Raw genomic sequence first — 16,290 nt, forward strand, 5'->3', positions numbered from 1 at the left:
TTCAATTTGGTTTCCGTGTGAGAGCCTCCATCATCTAAAGGTAGATAACTACACGAGAATTCTATCTAAATGGATGTCTTCACATATGGTGGCATTGTCTAACGGGGCAAACACATTTTTTTCTGAATGATTACATCTAGGTGTTCCTAAATTCCTTATCCAGAACATCTCAATAGAGAAATCACATGGTACAAATTATCATGGGCATGTAGAAAACTTTCACATCAGGCGCAATATGCAATACACAGGCTAATAGTCAAATATGCAAACAAAAGACAAGAACTAGAGGGTCCTGATATTTGCATGATTAGAACACATCTGATCCCACCAAAAATTAAAGCAGCAGGAACAAAAGGGTAAAAACCACATTAAAAAATAGACATTGAAAATTCGTCATGTTCAAAAAAAAAAGTAAACGTAAGTTATCTCCTATTGGGATGGAAAACTTGTCTTACTATAATATAATATACTTGACAGTCAGGCTGGAAAACATTGAAGCAGGCCTAAGGACAATTCTTGAAAACCTGTCTGGCCATACAAAAGGGAATTATACATAAACATGCAGTCTGGAAGTGTGTACCTGAACAATACACCTACAATAATAAATGGGCTGACTGGTGAAAGGAATACGGAAAAGGGAATTGGAACTAGGACACAACTAAAATCCCCAATAACTAAGCATGATGCGACATTGGTCAGGGGAGAAGCAACAAAAGGAAAAAAAATAAAAATCTATAGGAAGACCAAAAATTATTTGGGTGATAGTCAAGCATGTGACACAACACCAAGAGTACGGGTGATACACAAAGGCCAAAGTTACATACATTTTAACTCTACCGCTGGTGGCTACACCATATACGGTAATCTTAGGTAATGTTCCAGTTCCTTCTTCAGGGAAAAATGAAAACCTAGTTTTCTTTTAAGGAACAAAAGCCATAGGCTACTTAGGAAGCAACACATCATTAACTAATGTAATATAGAAATTAGGCCACCTTGAGTCACAGATCTATAATTTCATCCTTAGGTCCAATCAAGGATACATAAATGTAAGGCTGCCTGTTCCTTTAAGGGAAGGGGCAGTAACGTGACTAACTACAGGTGACACACTTTGATCCTGTATATCTCTTTTATTTTCCTTACCATTATAGCCAAATAGACATGCACTGGTGAAGTGTTGTCTCTCATGTTCACAGCATGAAATATCATTAGCTGTGGAATTTAGTAACCAGAACAAGTTCAACCAACTGTTGCGTAGCGATGGGCATCGTCATGACCATCCCCTCACAACACAGGTAAACTTGTAATAGTATCAAAAGCAGCAACAAAAACAACGAAAACATGCAAAAAATAATAAAAAGGCACAAAACGTCAAGCCATCAGATATACTTGCTGTATATCAAGCACAAAAAGCATAGACAAAACAATAGCATATGTAAATAAGCGGTGACACACAACACCATGTCATGTACTTTTATGCACTGTAAACCTGCAGCCCAAAACCCAATATACGGGCCTGTTTAATTTGTCAGGTTTAAAATCTTTACCCTCCTTTTGACAGCAGATCACCAGGCAATGGAAATCTGCTGTCAAATATAACTTTACTGTTTCTCTTCTAACGTACAGGACCAGCAAGAACAATTCATGATAGGACCAAATACACAAAAACAAATTTCCATTACTTAACTGTTACCCTCTTGTCAGTTATCTGGCAACATCAAGCCACCGTAGTTTTACCTTTCTGAAAGTAAAAATCGTTACATGACACTCCATATTAATTTGGCACCTACAGTTTCCACTGTGAAAAAGAAGTCTTAATTGGCGATACGTTCTCACTTAGGCATGTAGCCTTACAAATTTTAGAAGTGGGCTGCATCTTATTTTCTGTCTAAGACTTAATGCAACACTTCGTTTTCTGTTAAATAACACAAATGTATCTGTTCTGCAAAGCATTTAACATGATGTTTGGGCTTTCAAAGAAAACCCCTTTTCTATATTTTCCCTTTGGAATTAAGTTCTTTAGTTTTAGTGATGTTGTTATGGAGAAACCAGAAACCCCACCTTTAGAGGCCCGTGTAGCAAGGTCATTCTGCATTCCACAGAGGCAAGGCCCTAATTTAAACGGTCATAAATGTCAACGTGGCAGCCTACTCCATAAAGATAGCATCTCAGCAGCGTAACGTGAGCCAGCCTCTGCAGCTCTCCTTAGCCCCCAGCTTCTGCCACTCTGAATTTGTCAAAGCCAGAAGGCCTTCCTAATTCCTCCTAACTTGCAATAATTCACTCTATTTTGTAAAATAATTTCTCCTTTTTAGGCGCTAAAAAAATTATCTCTATTCCCAGATTATTAAACTGCATGTACTGTGAATAATTCACAAAACGTAATAACACCCATACCAGTTTTTAGAATGAATGCTCGTTGTAATCTTATGCAATGGTACACATTTCATCAACCTCAAATTAATGAACTTCTCAGTAGGCCCAGTTTAGTTAGAACATTCAACCTTGATATTGAAACAAGCCGTTGTACTGGCACATTGACTCATTGAATCATAAGAAGGCACAACCTGTAAATATATATCAAACCTAAATGTATGTATTTACTGAAGCCTGAGACACTTTAAAAAGTACTCTGAATGAAAGAAAATGCAGTTTAAACAGTGTTTTTACCCAAATTCGACTTTGATATTTCAGGCATTAAAAAATTAATATCCTACAATTTTCTTGCATAATATGCATTACCAGAATGTCTATTACATAACCCATGAGTCAGGCATTGGAAATAATAACCTATACTTTATAAAAATGAGCTTGTTTGCGCCTGCGCCAAGGGAAAATTGTACACGCGAATGCTTGTCATTTTAGTGATGCAACACAACTTAAATCAAATTTTAATGCTAGGAGGTCATAGTATGAGTATTAAGCTTTATAAATATCAAAAAACGATTTTGAAAAGCACTTATTTTTTTTAAAATAATTTTTCCATGATTAATAATTTTCTTTAAAAAAATTCCAATTATTCGTTTTTGTGATAATTCCATGTATAACAAGCAAGCTGCATCTCTTGCCTATCATTTTGGACACATTACCTCACAAGCCTAAGCGCATAAGCCCAACTTGAAACGCGTCACATTTTTGCGCCACTTTCATTTAAAAGGACGGTTATGCAAAATTCCACCCGTGTTCAACTGGGAAGGTGCAGGCTGAATGAACATTTCTATCAAATATACTGCAGCTGAAAAGTTTGCCTGTGAACATCTAATACAATGCATCTAAGGAAAATGCTGTAAATTTATTTTATTTTTGCAAAAATAGATAATTTCGTTTTTGGGGCCTTATTTATATCTACTGAATGTGTTTCTAATTTTATCCTTTAAGCATTTAACGGCAGTTTTGTATATGTTAACAAACGCTCATTCTATAAATTAAAGAGCACCATATAGCTATTTTAGCACATCACATGGTTCATTTCTGGATTTCTTTTCTAAGTTTCTACTTGATATTAATTAACCAGCAATTTACTTCACAGACTGAAAACATCAGAAGACCCACAAACACACATTGAGCTCATTTCAGACATAAACGGAAAGGGGGTCAAACAGACAATACAGCGCGCTTTAGCCATTTTTCATAAATAGCGCCGTCGCAATTTACTTACAGAAGTGGCACTAATGAGAAAACAACATAGACATTTAAACACACAGTTGACTTACAAATCAATACGCATGACAGAAAGAAAGAACAGCTCACAGACTATACTTGAACCAAACCATTTGCAAATACTAGTTGTAAGTCATATTTACAAGAAACGCTTCTCAATAGTATTCCAAAAGGCTGCATAAACAGCCCAACAGACAGATGTATGTCCAAGAAGTAGTGAATGCGCTCAATTCACTAGCTTTGCCTAGCAGAACACCACACAAAATCGTTCTGCATATCTTTATTCATAAAACTGCGCAGAACGAAGGATCCTTGTTTTGTATTATGTCATATTTTAAGTCCCTGGGGGTACAAAATCACCAAGGAAGAAATATGTTTTCAAATCTAACCGATTTTAACTATGGTACCTTCCAAAAAAGGCAACGCATTTTTCCATGTGAGCTTACAAACAGGCATGTCAAAAATACTGCGGAAAACGCAAGTATTATAATCAAAATGGTGCTTAAGGTATTTTTCGTATGTGCACCGTTCAACTAAACCAAATGGAGAAATATCTCCTCATTACCTGCCTACACAAATTGCAATTCGCATATCAAACCTATACAAACCAAAAGTTGGCCAACACAAATTTCACAGTTCCAAAGCTACTTTTCAAACTTGCTAAGATCAGGCATCTTATAGCTCACTAATCTAGCTTCTAACTTCAAGGGTTTATCTCTACCAATATACTCGCAAATATGCGAGACCCTTGGGTATGGTAATTGCAATGACAAAATCAACAAACCAAGAAACCAACCCCTCGGCTTTGGTAATTGCGATAACCAAATCAAAGACAAAGAACCAAAGCACTTATACTTAATTCTTATTTTTACTAATCAAAAGGTTATCCAAATTCTAACTGTCAAGTTCTACATAACCAAACGTCTTTTATAATACTCACGCCAAAAAGGGTTCTAATCGGGAGTGACATCTTTTGGAGAGTCAAAGTCAGAAAGATCAGAGATATACTACTGGGCTGCAGAGACAAAGAATCCCCCAGAACCTCGGTGCTCAAAGTACCTGCTTAGTGGATTTCTGTCCTGTTCTTCCCAGTAGATTTCTGTCCTCTGACAAGATCGCTCCTCCAGATAGTCACTTGTATTGATGCCGCGCTGTCGGGCGCCAACTGAAGTACCGGGGATTTTAGGACCCCAGCGGTGCCAGGGGTAGCACCCTATGACTTTGTTTTCTATGTTGGCGTAGTATTATAAAATTCCACTCTCATGGTAATATAACAAAGAACTTGGCAAAGAAGCTGAAATATGAAAAGACATCTTTATTAAACTCAAATGAGTGAGACTATGTCGCACAGAAGCCTTAGCAACTGAATGAGGCAGTCTCTAGAACAAAAACCAGTCTTCCCTTTTATACAGAATATTACGCTTTGGGCAACACCGCCCCTGTTTCACAAGTGGTCATTCACATATTTTGGCTTCAAAGAAAAGGCAGAGTCATGATGACAATCCCACATTCCAGTTCGTTCAGCCCTCAATCATTTAACCCAGCAAGGCTCAGAACCCTCATCAGATATCAGCAGACCCCAATAAAACGGGCACCTCCTGCTCGTAAAACAAGCCATAAAGTAGGAAACAGAGTCAGATGTGAAAGAGATTAGCCGGAGGCTTGTGTGGGATGAAAAGGCGTTATGGTGTGTCAAACCCTGATGCTAATCACAGGTGGCCATAGGACGGGGAGCTCGTGAGACCGGACTGACCTGGGGCAGCGGAGCCAAGCTGTACAGGTCAAAGAGAAGTCAAACAGAAAGTACATGTGTTCTAAAGGCCCGTACTTGTTTGTAATGTGTAGCCTATGTGAGGGCAACCATAAGATGGCCACCGCTCTAAGATGGAACCCATGAAGTCAATGTATAATATCGTATACATAGTGCATTTATCGATGAAATGTAATGAAAAGCACTTGTACATAACGCATTGGCCATTCGCGGTTCACTAATACCCGAATAGACAGGGGTAGGGCCCTGCCTCCTACGCGGCCCCAAATTTCAAAGTACCACAATAGTCAGGCCCTCCATCTCGCTGAGTAGCACCGGGCTTGTTAATCCTAGCCTAGGGAGCATCAGGGGAGACATAAAAATTATCTCTTGGAATATAGCAGGACTGTCTAGCAAATTTGGGGAGGAGCAATGGCTCACCTACATCAGGGAGTTCCAGAGAATATGCCAGCAGGAAACATGGAAGACAGGTAAAAAAAATTCAACGGAGGATATAAAACCTTCTTTTGCCCAGCAGTAAGAGTGGTCTCTGGCAGAGCAAAGAGGGGCTTGATTATGTTTATAGACTTGAGAATTCAGGTCAGCTGGAAGAACCTGGTATGGGATTCAAATGTGGCCCAATGACTTAAATTATCGAATAACACCTCTAGGGTAGTTCTAATACATTTTTATAATGCAATACCAACTGTGCAGGGCTTGAGTAGTCTCCAAGAATTAAATACATGGCTGGAGCACACACGAGAGAAAGGGCTGGCGCAAGCACAATTGATCTTAGTTGGTGAATTTAATTGTCACCTGTGCCCACATTTGAGGGTGGCCCAGGGTGACTAGCCATCCTGTCCACTAAGGAAGGGACCACTCTTGGAGCACACCCAGGGGGAAATTTATACACCAATGGGTTAACCCACACAATGGGCATGATTGATAATAACATGCGTATCCCGGCCCACCCAACTTTTAAAGACAGAGGATGCCATTTGTATATTGATTTGATCTTCGTCTCTCCTATATTGAAAAGATGTATATCAAATTTCAATATCCAATTTAGTGTGTTAAGTGACCATAACCCACTCATTTTATCGCTTGCTGTCCAGCACTACCCCCAAGTACCAAATCGACGGACAGGGGGTTAGAGGATTGCTGTGACTGACCAAGGCAGAAGGTTGCAATGGTCCCAGGTTGACACCGTTGCTTTTAATGGTTCCCTGTTTGATAGAGGCAAGCAGGACATTTTGAAATGTTTAGATTTAGGAGTGCAAGGGGCTGAATTATTAGATGCTTTCAGGAATATTGCAAACTTGGTGGATAGCTTACTGAAGTCCTCAACACATGCGCCCAGTTTGGGTGCACCCAGATGGGTTGATAGCCAATGCTCTCTGGACCTAAGAGAGCTAAAAGTGGCACTTAAGCAGACTCCGAGGGACAAGGAGCAGGTGGCGACCTGCTGCCTACGTTATAAGCAAGAGGTCAAAGGATGAAAGGGTCAACTACAGCGTAAAGCCTGGTAGGACCTCACTGAGGCGGCAGAGCTGAAGGACTCTACCCGCTTTTGGAGAGTGATTAATAACCCCTGTTTTAGGGATCCAAATAAGCCAGGGCCAAGTAACAATATTCTACCAGAGCAATGGCAGCAGAATTTCCAGGGTTTGTATAACCACTCACATAGTGTGGAAGAACAACAGACCCCAATTCCAACACTAAATCCTAATTTTGTGACCTTTTCTTTGGATGAAGTGAGCCTAGGAATTGCGGGTCTGCCGAGGAACAAGGCACCGGGCCCAGACAGGATCCCACCAGACCTCCTTTGCTGTAATACGGAGGTCTGGGCCCCACTTTTAACTAAGGTACTAAACGCGGCCATAAAATCAGCCTCCTCTGCCATTATTGTGCCTATTTTTAAGAAAGGCGATAGGGATAGCCCACATTGTTATCGCCCCATATCTCTGATTGATGTTTCAGCGAAGGTTTTGGGGAGGGTGATTTTAAACAGGTTGATGGAATGGGCAGAGGCCAAACAAATCATTACGGATGTTCAATATAGGTTCCGCCCTGGGAAATCCACCATAGATCAATGCCTTAATTTGTACCTTATTTCCGCAAAATACACAGTAGCTAAGTCAGGGGTGTTGTAGCCAGCTTTTATGGACCTCACTGTGGCCTTTGACTGCGTGAATCGCAGTAAACTGTGGGCAATCATGGGCGAACTTGGGGTGGAGCCGGCAATAATCAATATTCTTCAATCGTTACACCTCAACACCACAGCGGCTGTTAGATACACCCAGGAAGGGAAGGTAACGGATTATTTCAAGTGCTCGAGTGGGGTTAGACAGGGATTTATATTAGCGCAGTTTCTGTTTACTGTATATATTAACGGCTTTGATCACACCCTGAATGTTATTAAAGCTGACCCCCTGAAGATAGGCCCAAGAACGGTCTCGGTTCTGCTTTACACAGATGAGGCGGTGCTCCTTGCCCTCACCCCAAATGGCTTGCAGCTTTTAATTGATGGTTTTGTGACATTTATGGAAAACCTGGATATGTCCCCTATTCTCACAAAATCACATGTCATGGAAATGGGTAAGAAGCCAAGCAAAACCTACAATTACACCATAGGCTCAGATACCCTAGGGAAAGTCCCAGCGTTTGCAAATTTGGGCATGTTTTTTGATGGACATTTGCATTTTAAACATTTACTGGAGGAGAAGTGCCTGGCCCTGACTAGGTCCACAGCATCCATTGCAAATTTTGCACAAATGCTAGGATGTTGGACTCCGGGCATGATTTTAAAGCTATATAATTCAATTTGTTGTTCCAAGGTCTTATATGGAAGTGAGGTGTGGGGATTTGTTATTGATAATAATCTGCAAAGGGAAGAGAATAAATACCTCAGGCGCTTACTGAAGGTCCCTCATAGTGCCCCGGCATTTAGCGTTCATGAAGAATTGGGGGTCAAATAAATTTCTGATCTGGTGACAGCTAAACCACTACTCTGTTGGTTGAAGGTTTGGGCAAATGCAGAGGCGGGTTTGACGAGGCTGGTAATCCAGGATTGTCTCTCTTTAGATCACGCGCTGAGAATTCCCTGGATAAAATTCGTCAGGGATTCGTTTTCGAAAATAGGGCGTGTAGACCTGTTTACCAAATCGGACAAAATGAGACCCTAGGATAAGGTAGACACCAAATTCCTGTACTTTAAGCACGCTATGGCGCAACGTGAAGCCACTGAACTTGTTAAACACAGGGTGAGAGATCTCATACTAGTCAAAACTACCCAGTGTATAGAACCATATCTAACACTAATAACGAGAGTACACAATAGATTTTTAATTACCCGTTTTAGACTAAATCTCATTTATCACTTATTGGCAGTACCTGCAGGTTTTATTATGAATTCAGAAGAGAGAGGGCCGGGTGGCTGCGACAACAGGTCTCCACAGGACACCCTACACCTAGTTCTACTTTGCCCATATTACGCCTATCCCAGAAAAATGTTTGTGAAGATCCTGTTACGAAACGTCAGATTTAGGCAGGCACGTATAGCTTTACTGTTTCTAAAACTGTCGTCAGATGTTTTTACACTCTTCTGTGTGTTTAATTTTTTAAGAGATGCTTTAAAGTTAAGAACCACGTGGGGGGACTGAAGCCTAGAGACATTTCTGTCATGTCCCTGCACTATTTAATGTTACCTGTTACAGCAGACTACTCACAGCCCTATTTTTTAACACATTTTAATGTGTTTTAAATTTGGAAGGACTGGTATTTACCTAGTGACACAGGAGGGAGAATGAAAGTACATAAAAATGGTTTTAATCATGTTTTTGTGGTCACCCATTTATAGACTGTTCGGGTGGTTTGAGCAACCATTGTAATCAATGTATCTTTTATGTTTATATTTTTATATGCCGAACAAAGATAATAAATAAATAAATAAATAAATAAAAGTATGCACATTCCCCAATGTCATGTGGAGTACGTAGTTGTAGCAGGACTGGAGTTACAATAGAAATCTCACCTTCTCACAAATGTATGCACTTTATACAGTGTTAGTAAGACTGCAGTTATAATAGAAGATTTGATGCACTTTACCAAATATTAGGCGAACTGGAGTTTGAAATCTCACCTCACTCCCAAAATATATGATCTTTTTTTCAATGTTAGTGGCACATTGAGTTAGATTAGCAATTCTGATACCCTGCCAAAAAAATAATGTACTTCCCCATTGTTAGTGAGACTCGAGTCAAATATAGTAACTCTGCTCCTCCAACACAGTTTACTTATGTTCCCTAATTTTAGTAAAGTAGAGTTAGAATGGCAATAATGCACTTTAAAGAAGTTAAAACATTCATTAAGGCATTTTGAAGTAAATAAAATGTACTTTTGTGGATTCTTTTACATATGCTTACATGTGTTTGTGAATCATCCCAAAATGTCCATCTCCTATTAGTAAATATGAAAAGTGGGCAGAGTCCTTTCTATTTATACTAGTTGCATAGGAATATTGTAAAGAGAAAACGGGGAAACAGAGAAACAGAAGAATGAAAAGATGCAGCAAGGGGGAAAAACAAGGTAATAACAACCAGGATCATCATCATCAACATGTTATTACAAGCACATGGAACCACATGTATACAGCAACACAGGAGTCAAGCACAAGGAAACAGATGTATACAGCAACACAGGAGTCAAGCACAAGGAAACAGATGCACACAGCAACACAGGAGTCAAGCACAAGGAAACAGATGTATACAGCAACACAGGAGTCAAGCACAAGGAAACAGATGTATACAGCAACACAGGCGTCAAGCACAAGGAAACAGATGTATACAGCAACACAGGAGTCAAGCACAAGGAAACAGATGTACACAGCAACACAGGAGTCAAGCACAAGGAAACAGATGTATACAGCAACACAGGAGTCAAGCCCAAAGAAACAGATGTATACAGCAACACAGGCGTCAAGCACAAGGAAACAGATGTATACAGCAACACAGGAGTCAAGCACAAGGAAACAGATGTATACAGCAACACAGGAGTCAAGCACAAGGACCCCGATGTATGCAGCAACACAGGAGTCAAGCACAAGGAACCCGATGTATACAGCAACACAGGAGTCAAACACAAGCAAACAGATGTACACAGCAACACAGGAGTCAAGCACAAGGAAACAGATGTATACAGCAACACAGGAGTCAAGCACAAGGAACCCGATGTATACAGCAACACAGAAGTCAAGCACAAGGAACCAGATGTATACAGCAACACAGGAGTCAAGCACAAGTAACCCGATGTATACAGCAACACAGGAGTCAAGCACAATACAGTAACACAGGAGTCAAGCACAAGGAACCCGATGTATACAGCAACACAGGAGTCAAGCACAATACAGTAATACAGGAGTCAAGCACAAGGAACCCGATGTATACAGCAACACAGGAGTCAAGCACAAGGAAACAGATGTATACAGTAACACAGGAGTCAAGCACAAAGACCCCGATGTATGCAGCAACACAGGAGTCAAGCAAAAGGAACCCGATGTATACAGCAATACAGGAGTCAAGCACAAGGAAACAGATGTATACAGCAACACAGGAGTCAAGCACAAGGAAACAGATGTATACAGCAACCGAGGAGTCAAGCACAAGGACCCCGATGTATGCAGCAACACAGGAGGCAAGCACAAGAAACTCGATGTATACAGCAACACAGGAGTCAAGCACAAGGAACCCGATGTATACAGCAACACAGAAGTCAAGCACAAGGAACCAGATGTATACAGCAACACAGGAGTCAAGCACAAGTAACCCGATGTATACAGCAACACAGGAGTCAAGCACAATACAGTAACACAGGAATCAAGCACAAGGAACCCGATGTATACAGCAACACAGGAGTCAAGCACAAGGAACCCAATGTATACAGCAACACAGGAGTCAAGCACAATACAGTAACACAGGAGTCAAGCACAAGGAACTTGATGTATACAGCAACACAGGAGTCAAGCACAAGGAACCCGATGTATACAGCAACACAGGAGTCAAGCACATGGAACCAGATGTATACAGCAACACAGGAGTCAAGCACAAGGAACCAGATGTACACAGCAACACAGGAGTCAAGCACAAGGAAGCACAATGAACCAGATGTATACAGTAACACAGGAGTCTATTACCCTGGAAGTAGCCAGTTTGGATTACAGACAGCAACTCAGAAGTAAATCAAGCGCGCAGATGGCTTGAAGGCAAACAAAAGACAATAGATAAGATGGTTGGAGAGGATGTGGTGCAGTGAGGGAGGAGATTAGGTGGAGCAAAAGGGCACCTCCTGAAGACCAAAACAACTTGTCATCACAGACACAATATTGTGGCCACTGTATGCAGGAAAGGGCCGAGACAGCCTATGCAGAGGACGCAGTCTGGTGGGAAACAGATGAGGAGATTCGGGGGAAGGGGGACATAAAACAGAAACCAACCTGCGGCCACTGAGTAACAAAAGTAGAGAGAAGAGAATCTGACACGGTGAGCAACGTATACTGTGGCAGTGGAAAAGGAGGCAGTGGAGGAATCGTGAGTCATGAGGGTCACAGCGGCTGAAGTGTCTTCAGAATGATGGTCGACAGGATTAATGGTCACCCCGGGAACAGTGGCAGTGGGGTAAATGGCTGGTCACCAGATGCAGCTAGCATCTGCTTGTGTGGGTGGCACAGATTGAAAAGGTGCTCCAGCTTGCCTCTGTAGGTAATGGCTTGCTTCAGACGTCTGAAAGGAATGTAGTGGTGAGGGAGCAAGTATAAAATCCGAAGGCCAGATGGAGTCTGTGAAAACAGGACAGCTGTGGAATCCTCATCTGGATTATGTGTATGGTCATTTAAATCACCAGATTAGAAAGTCCTGGGAGAATAGCATTACACTCTGAGGTAGTTTCTGGCGCACCGCTTGCAGCCAAGAACATGAGCAAATAATTGTTCTTATGATTTGAATCCTTCATAGGTAAAAGCTAAAGCTCAACAAGGTCTAAATCTTTTTTCTGCCTTTAGAGAGGATCTACATGTGACTTGTGCCAGTGAATCATCCCTGCAAACATCATGCATTACACCATGGTCCTGCTGCACGTGCTGCTGTTGCTGCTTCCCGGGGTTGACGTAACGAGATGTGACCTCACAGCACTGAACACTGAGGTGTATTTCCAAGAAGGACACCTCCTGATCGGCGGCATCATTCCAATACACCTCAAGGCTGTTTACTCTGATCTTACCTTCACAAATCAACCCAAGCTGCTGCGCTGTGAAACGTGAGTCATCCTTGTGGTTGTAAGGTATAAATATGTCATTCTTTTAATTGTGCTTTACCAAGTTTGGACGGAAGACAGGCTTTCAATTATGGTATTTTTGTTTACGAGATGTAGTGTGCCGCATGTAATCTGTGTCTACTCCCCCCCCTTCTCGTACATCTGAGTTGGGTGAGCGCCAAGATACTCCCTGGAGTGGTAGCAGCGCTATAGAAGTAGCTTTTACATTTACATTTACTTGAGGAAGACTGTTAAGCTAAGTAAAAATGTCATTCAATATAAGTAACTATTTCAGGATGTCACCGGTGCATAATACATGGAATTATGTAAATGTTTTCACCTTTTGTTGTACACAGGGTCAGAGTATCTTCATACAGTTCAAAACAACTATCTGTTTTTTGATGAAAATCATTTTGAAATATAACTTTGAATAAAAGACAGCTGACATTGGGTTTACCAATATTAGGTTTGCATTAAATATATTCCTAAGAACGGTTACAATACTTTTACAAGAGGAAACTTAACAAAATATGCTGCACAATATAATTACACGAAGTGCCGTATTAACATCACCTTTGGGAGGAATTTATTTTTTTGAAGTGTGTCTGTTTTTTTCTGACGTGTCTAATGTGCTTTGTTACACATATATACCTCTTTATTTCCATACATTGACTAGACCTACTGCTAGACAGCTGTGCAAAGCACTAGGAAGTGGTAGCAAAGGTAGAACATATCTGAGGCAGTCTTGAAACATAATGGGGCGTGGGCAGGTGTGCTCAGGTAGCAACATCTAAGCTAACAAGTTCCTTGAAAGAGAGCATGTGGAAGCAACCACGTGAAAGCAACTGAAACACGCCATGTCAAATGCTTCTCTAATGTAGTTAATTGACAACATTCAGTAATTCATTGAGTCGCAGCACTATTTCAGAACTCTGTGGCATGGTGTCGATGCTATTCCCAAGCCTTCCCTTGAGTCTCTCTGCAAGAACTCCATGGAACAAGCACTACCTATGAGACTCGGAGGCAAACCAGGAGGAAGGATAAGTGAAGGGAGTGACACTGGAACTGCCCTACAGACAGACAGATGGATACCCTCGTTTTGTAGTCCCCCCCCTGATGTCAAGACACCGTATGTTATGTGTGAACATTAATCGCAAAAGCAATAATCCTGGTATGTGTCGCGTAAAGTGATAGTACTTACCGCTGCTGGCTAAGGGTAAGACATCACCCACGGGGTGACTAAACACTTCACAGTAGACTCAGAGGAGAGGAGGAAGTGGGAGTACACACCGGGGTGAAGAGGTGCAGAGGTTAAGCAGGATATCATCAAAGGGAAACTGAAGAGACAGACCAGTGTAACAATGGTGCAAACTGGTATGAGAGTGAAGAAACCCAACAGGTACGTTTTCTCGGTTCTACTGGGTTAAATATTGTCTCTTTCTAATGTGATCTAGAAGTATTCCTCAACCACCTTGGATTAGGAAGTCTTTGTATTTTCCAATAGACTTGGAAAGACAGCAAAATGTACAGCACTTCTAAAGTAGCATTATTGGCCTCAAGAGTCTCCGTGTCCTTTTTTGTGCCTGTGGACCCTGCCATGTCCTCATACATTTGTGAGCCCCCCAGACAACCCTGACACATTATTATGAAAGCATAGGTGGTATTCCATAACAGTTACATGAGAGTGGAAACATTTCAGACAAAGGGCCTAATTATGAGTTCAGCTGTCCCATGGACTGCCAAACCTGTGGTGGCAGGGCTGCCACCGCCGCATTGGTGGTTCAACCTCCATATTCTAAGTTCGGCAATTGGACCGCTGCAACCGCTGGGATCCATGATCCAGCTGTGCTGTTGTAGCAGTCAGAGGCCGCAATATGCTAGCGGTCCTGATGCGGCACAGCCGAGCATATTATGAGTTGCCTCATGGCGACCCTATACACAGCGGTGAGCCCGACATGGAAAGAATGGCAGTGAGGCTACTCAGGGGCCCTTACAGCACCCCCGTCACCTTTATGCAGGGGGAACATGATGTTCCCCTTCTGCATGTCTGTACCCCCCCCCCCTTCCTGCACAGGAAGAAATACACAGTATAGTGCATTTCTCCCTGTGCCGGAATGTGCTGTAGTGCTCCCACGGCACTGCCTTTCTAAGGCTCTCCTTTGAGCCTTAGAACAGCACAGCTGTCAGACCACCAGGATTAAACTCATAATCCGGTAGGTGGTCTTACTACGCATTTGGTGGTTTGGGTGCTGGCATGGTGGCCCCCTGTGTGACCGCCAAACTCGTAATCAGGCACAAAGTCTCTTACATCACTTAGAAGCAAGGCCAGAGACCCCCCACTGGCTTTCCAAAGCCCAGTACAGCAGAACAAAGACAGTTGTTTGGCCAAACAGCAATATACACTACTCTGCATTAAAGTCTTACAGAAGTAAGGTGATACAGCCTTTTGTAGCTAATAAGTTGGCTACCGTTCCTACTGATCCAATTGGTAGACTTTGATGTGTTCATCCTGGTTTGCTCCAATCTCCAACGTTGTGGCTATTTGTCCATATGAAGCAGATGTTCTCTTTATGCCCCTGCCTATTGGAACTAGTTCACTGTTCTAGATTTCCTAGCTGAAGCTTCCATCCTTATCAATTGTGTACATGCTCATTCATGTCAAGGTCCCCTGTTCCTTAAGGAAATGTTTCTAACCTTGGTTGACTATCTTGGAAAAATGAAACTTCAGCAATATATCTTGCTTTCTATGAAAATCCTTGGCAGCATTTATGCTAGCACAACCTACACGTTTAATACGCTCCGAGCAAATAGAGCATGTCTTCACATTTGCAAGCACTCATCAATTAATGTAAATTAACCTGCGTGTCACATGAAGAGTCTTGCTCAGACAAAAGTCCTCACACTACACCATGGTTTTTGGCTGCCTGTGTTCAGCTACGCAAGGTCTCGGTTAGGAAGAGGATGTCCGGGGAGTGTGTGTCATTGGCGTCCCATATCTTGGTGGAATGTTTGCTGAGCGATCTAATGTTTAGGAGCATACATGCCAGCCAGGGCAAGGCATGTGTGGTGCATGGAGTGGAAGCACTAGTGCAGATGAAGTGACATTGAGTGCTTGAGAAAATACCCACAGTGGAGTGGGGTGAAGCGCAGAAGCAGCTGTCGTGGTGGCATCCAGTGTTAAGTGCTTGCAGGTGGGAGGTTGTGTAGCTGCGATGTTCGGATGGATCAGGGTCCATGGCACTGAGCGCGGTACTGGTGTGGACAGGCGCAGATGGGTTTACCTTTAGCTTGCAGTAGCCGCCATTAAGTAGGTCCTAGGGGAAAGAGCGGGGGTGGAGGTCGGGGCAAGGAAACGCGTGGTGCAGAAGGCGGAAAAAGGCCTGCAAGCGAAATCCAGAAAAGGAACAGAGGGAGGCAGGAAAGGATGGAAGGGGAAAGGGAGGAGATTCCCATGGAAGAGCAAGGAGGAAAACAGAGAAAAATTGGCACAAAGGAAGAGCGAGCACAAAGGAAAGCTGGCACAAAGGAAAGCAGGGAAAAAGAGTGAGAGAGTGAAAAAAGGAAAATGAGCACAAAGT

The 16,290-nt window shown here is 42.1% G+C and overlaps 1 protein-coding gene across 1 annotated transcript in view; it reads left to right on the forward strand.

Moving 5' to 3' along the window:
* Positions 1–12,521: 12,521 nt before the first annotated feature.
* The window catches only part of LOC146809807 (vomeronasal type-2 receptor 26-like), a 135,249-nt gene continuing 131,480 nt past the window's right edge, over positions 12,522–16,290 (forward strand). The window contains exon 1 of the mRNA XM_085614901.1: positions 12,522–12,715. Within this exon, the coding sequence (XP_085471027.1) occupies positions 12,522–12,715 (194 nt within the window). The remainder of the gene's footprint in view (positions 12,716–16,290) is intronic.

Source organism: Triturus cristatus, chromosome 7 (assembly GCF_964204655.1).
Source record: "Triturus cristatus chromosome 7, aTriCri1.1, whole genome shotgun sequence".
Classification (NCBI taxonomy): Eukaryota; Metazoa; Chordata; class Amphibia; order Caudata; family Salamandridae; genus Triturus; species Triturus cristatus.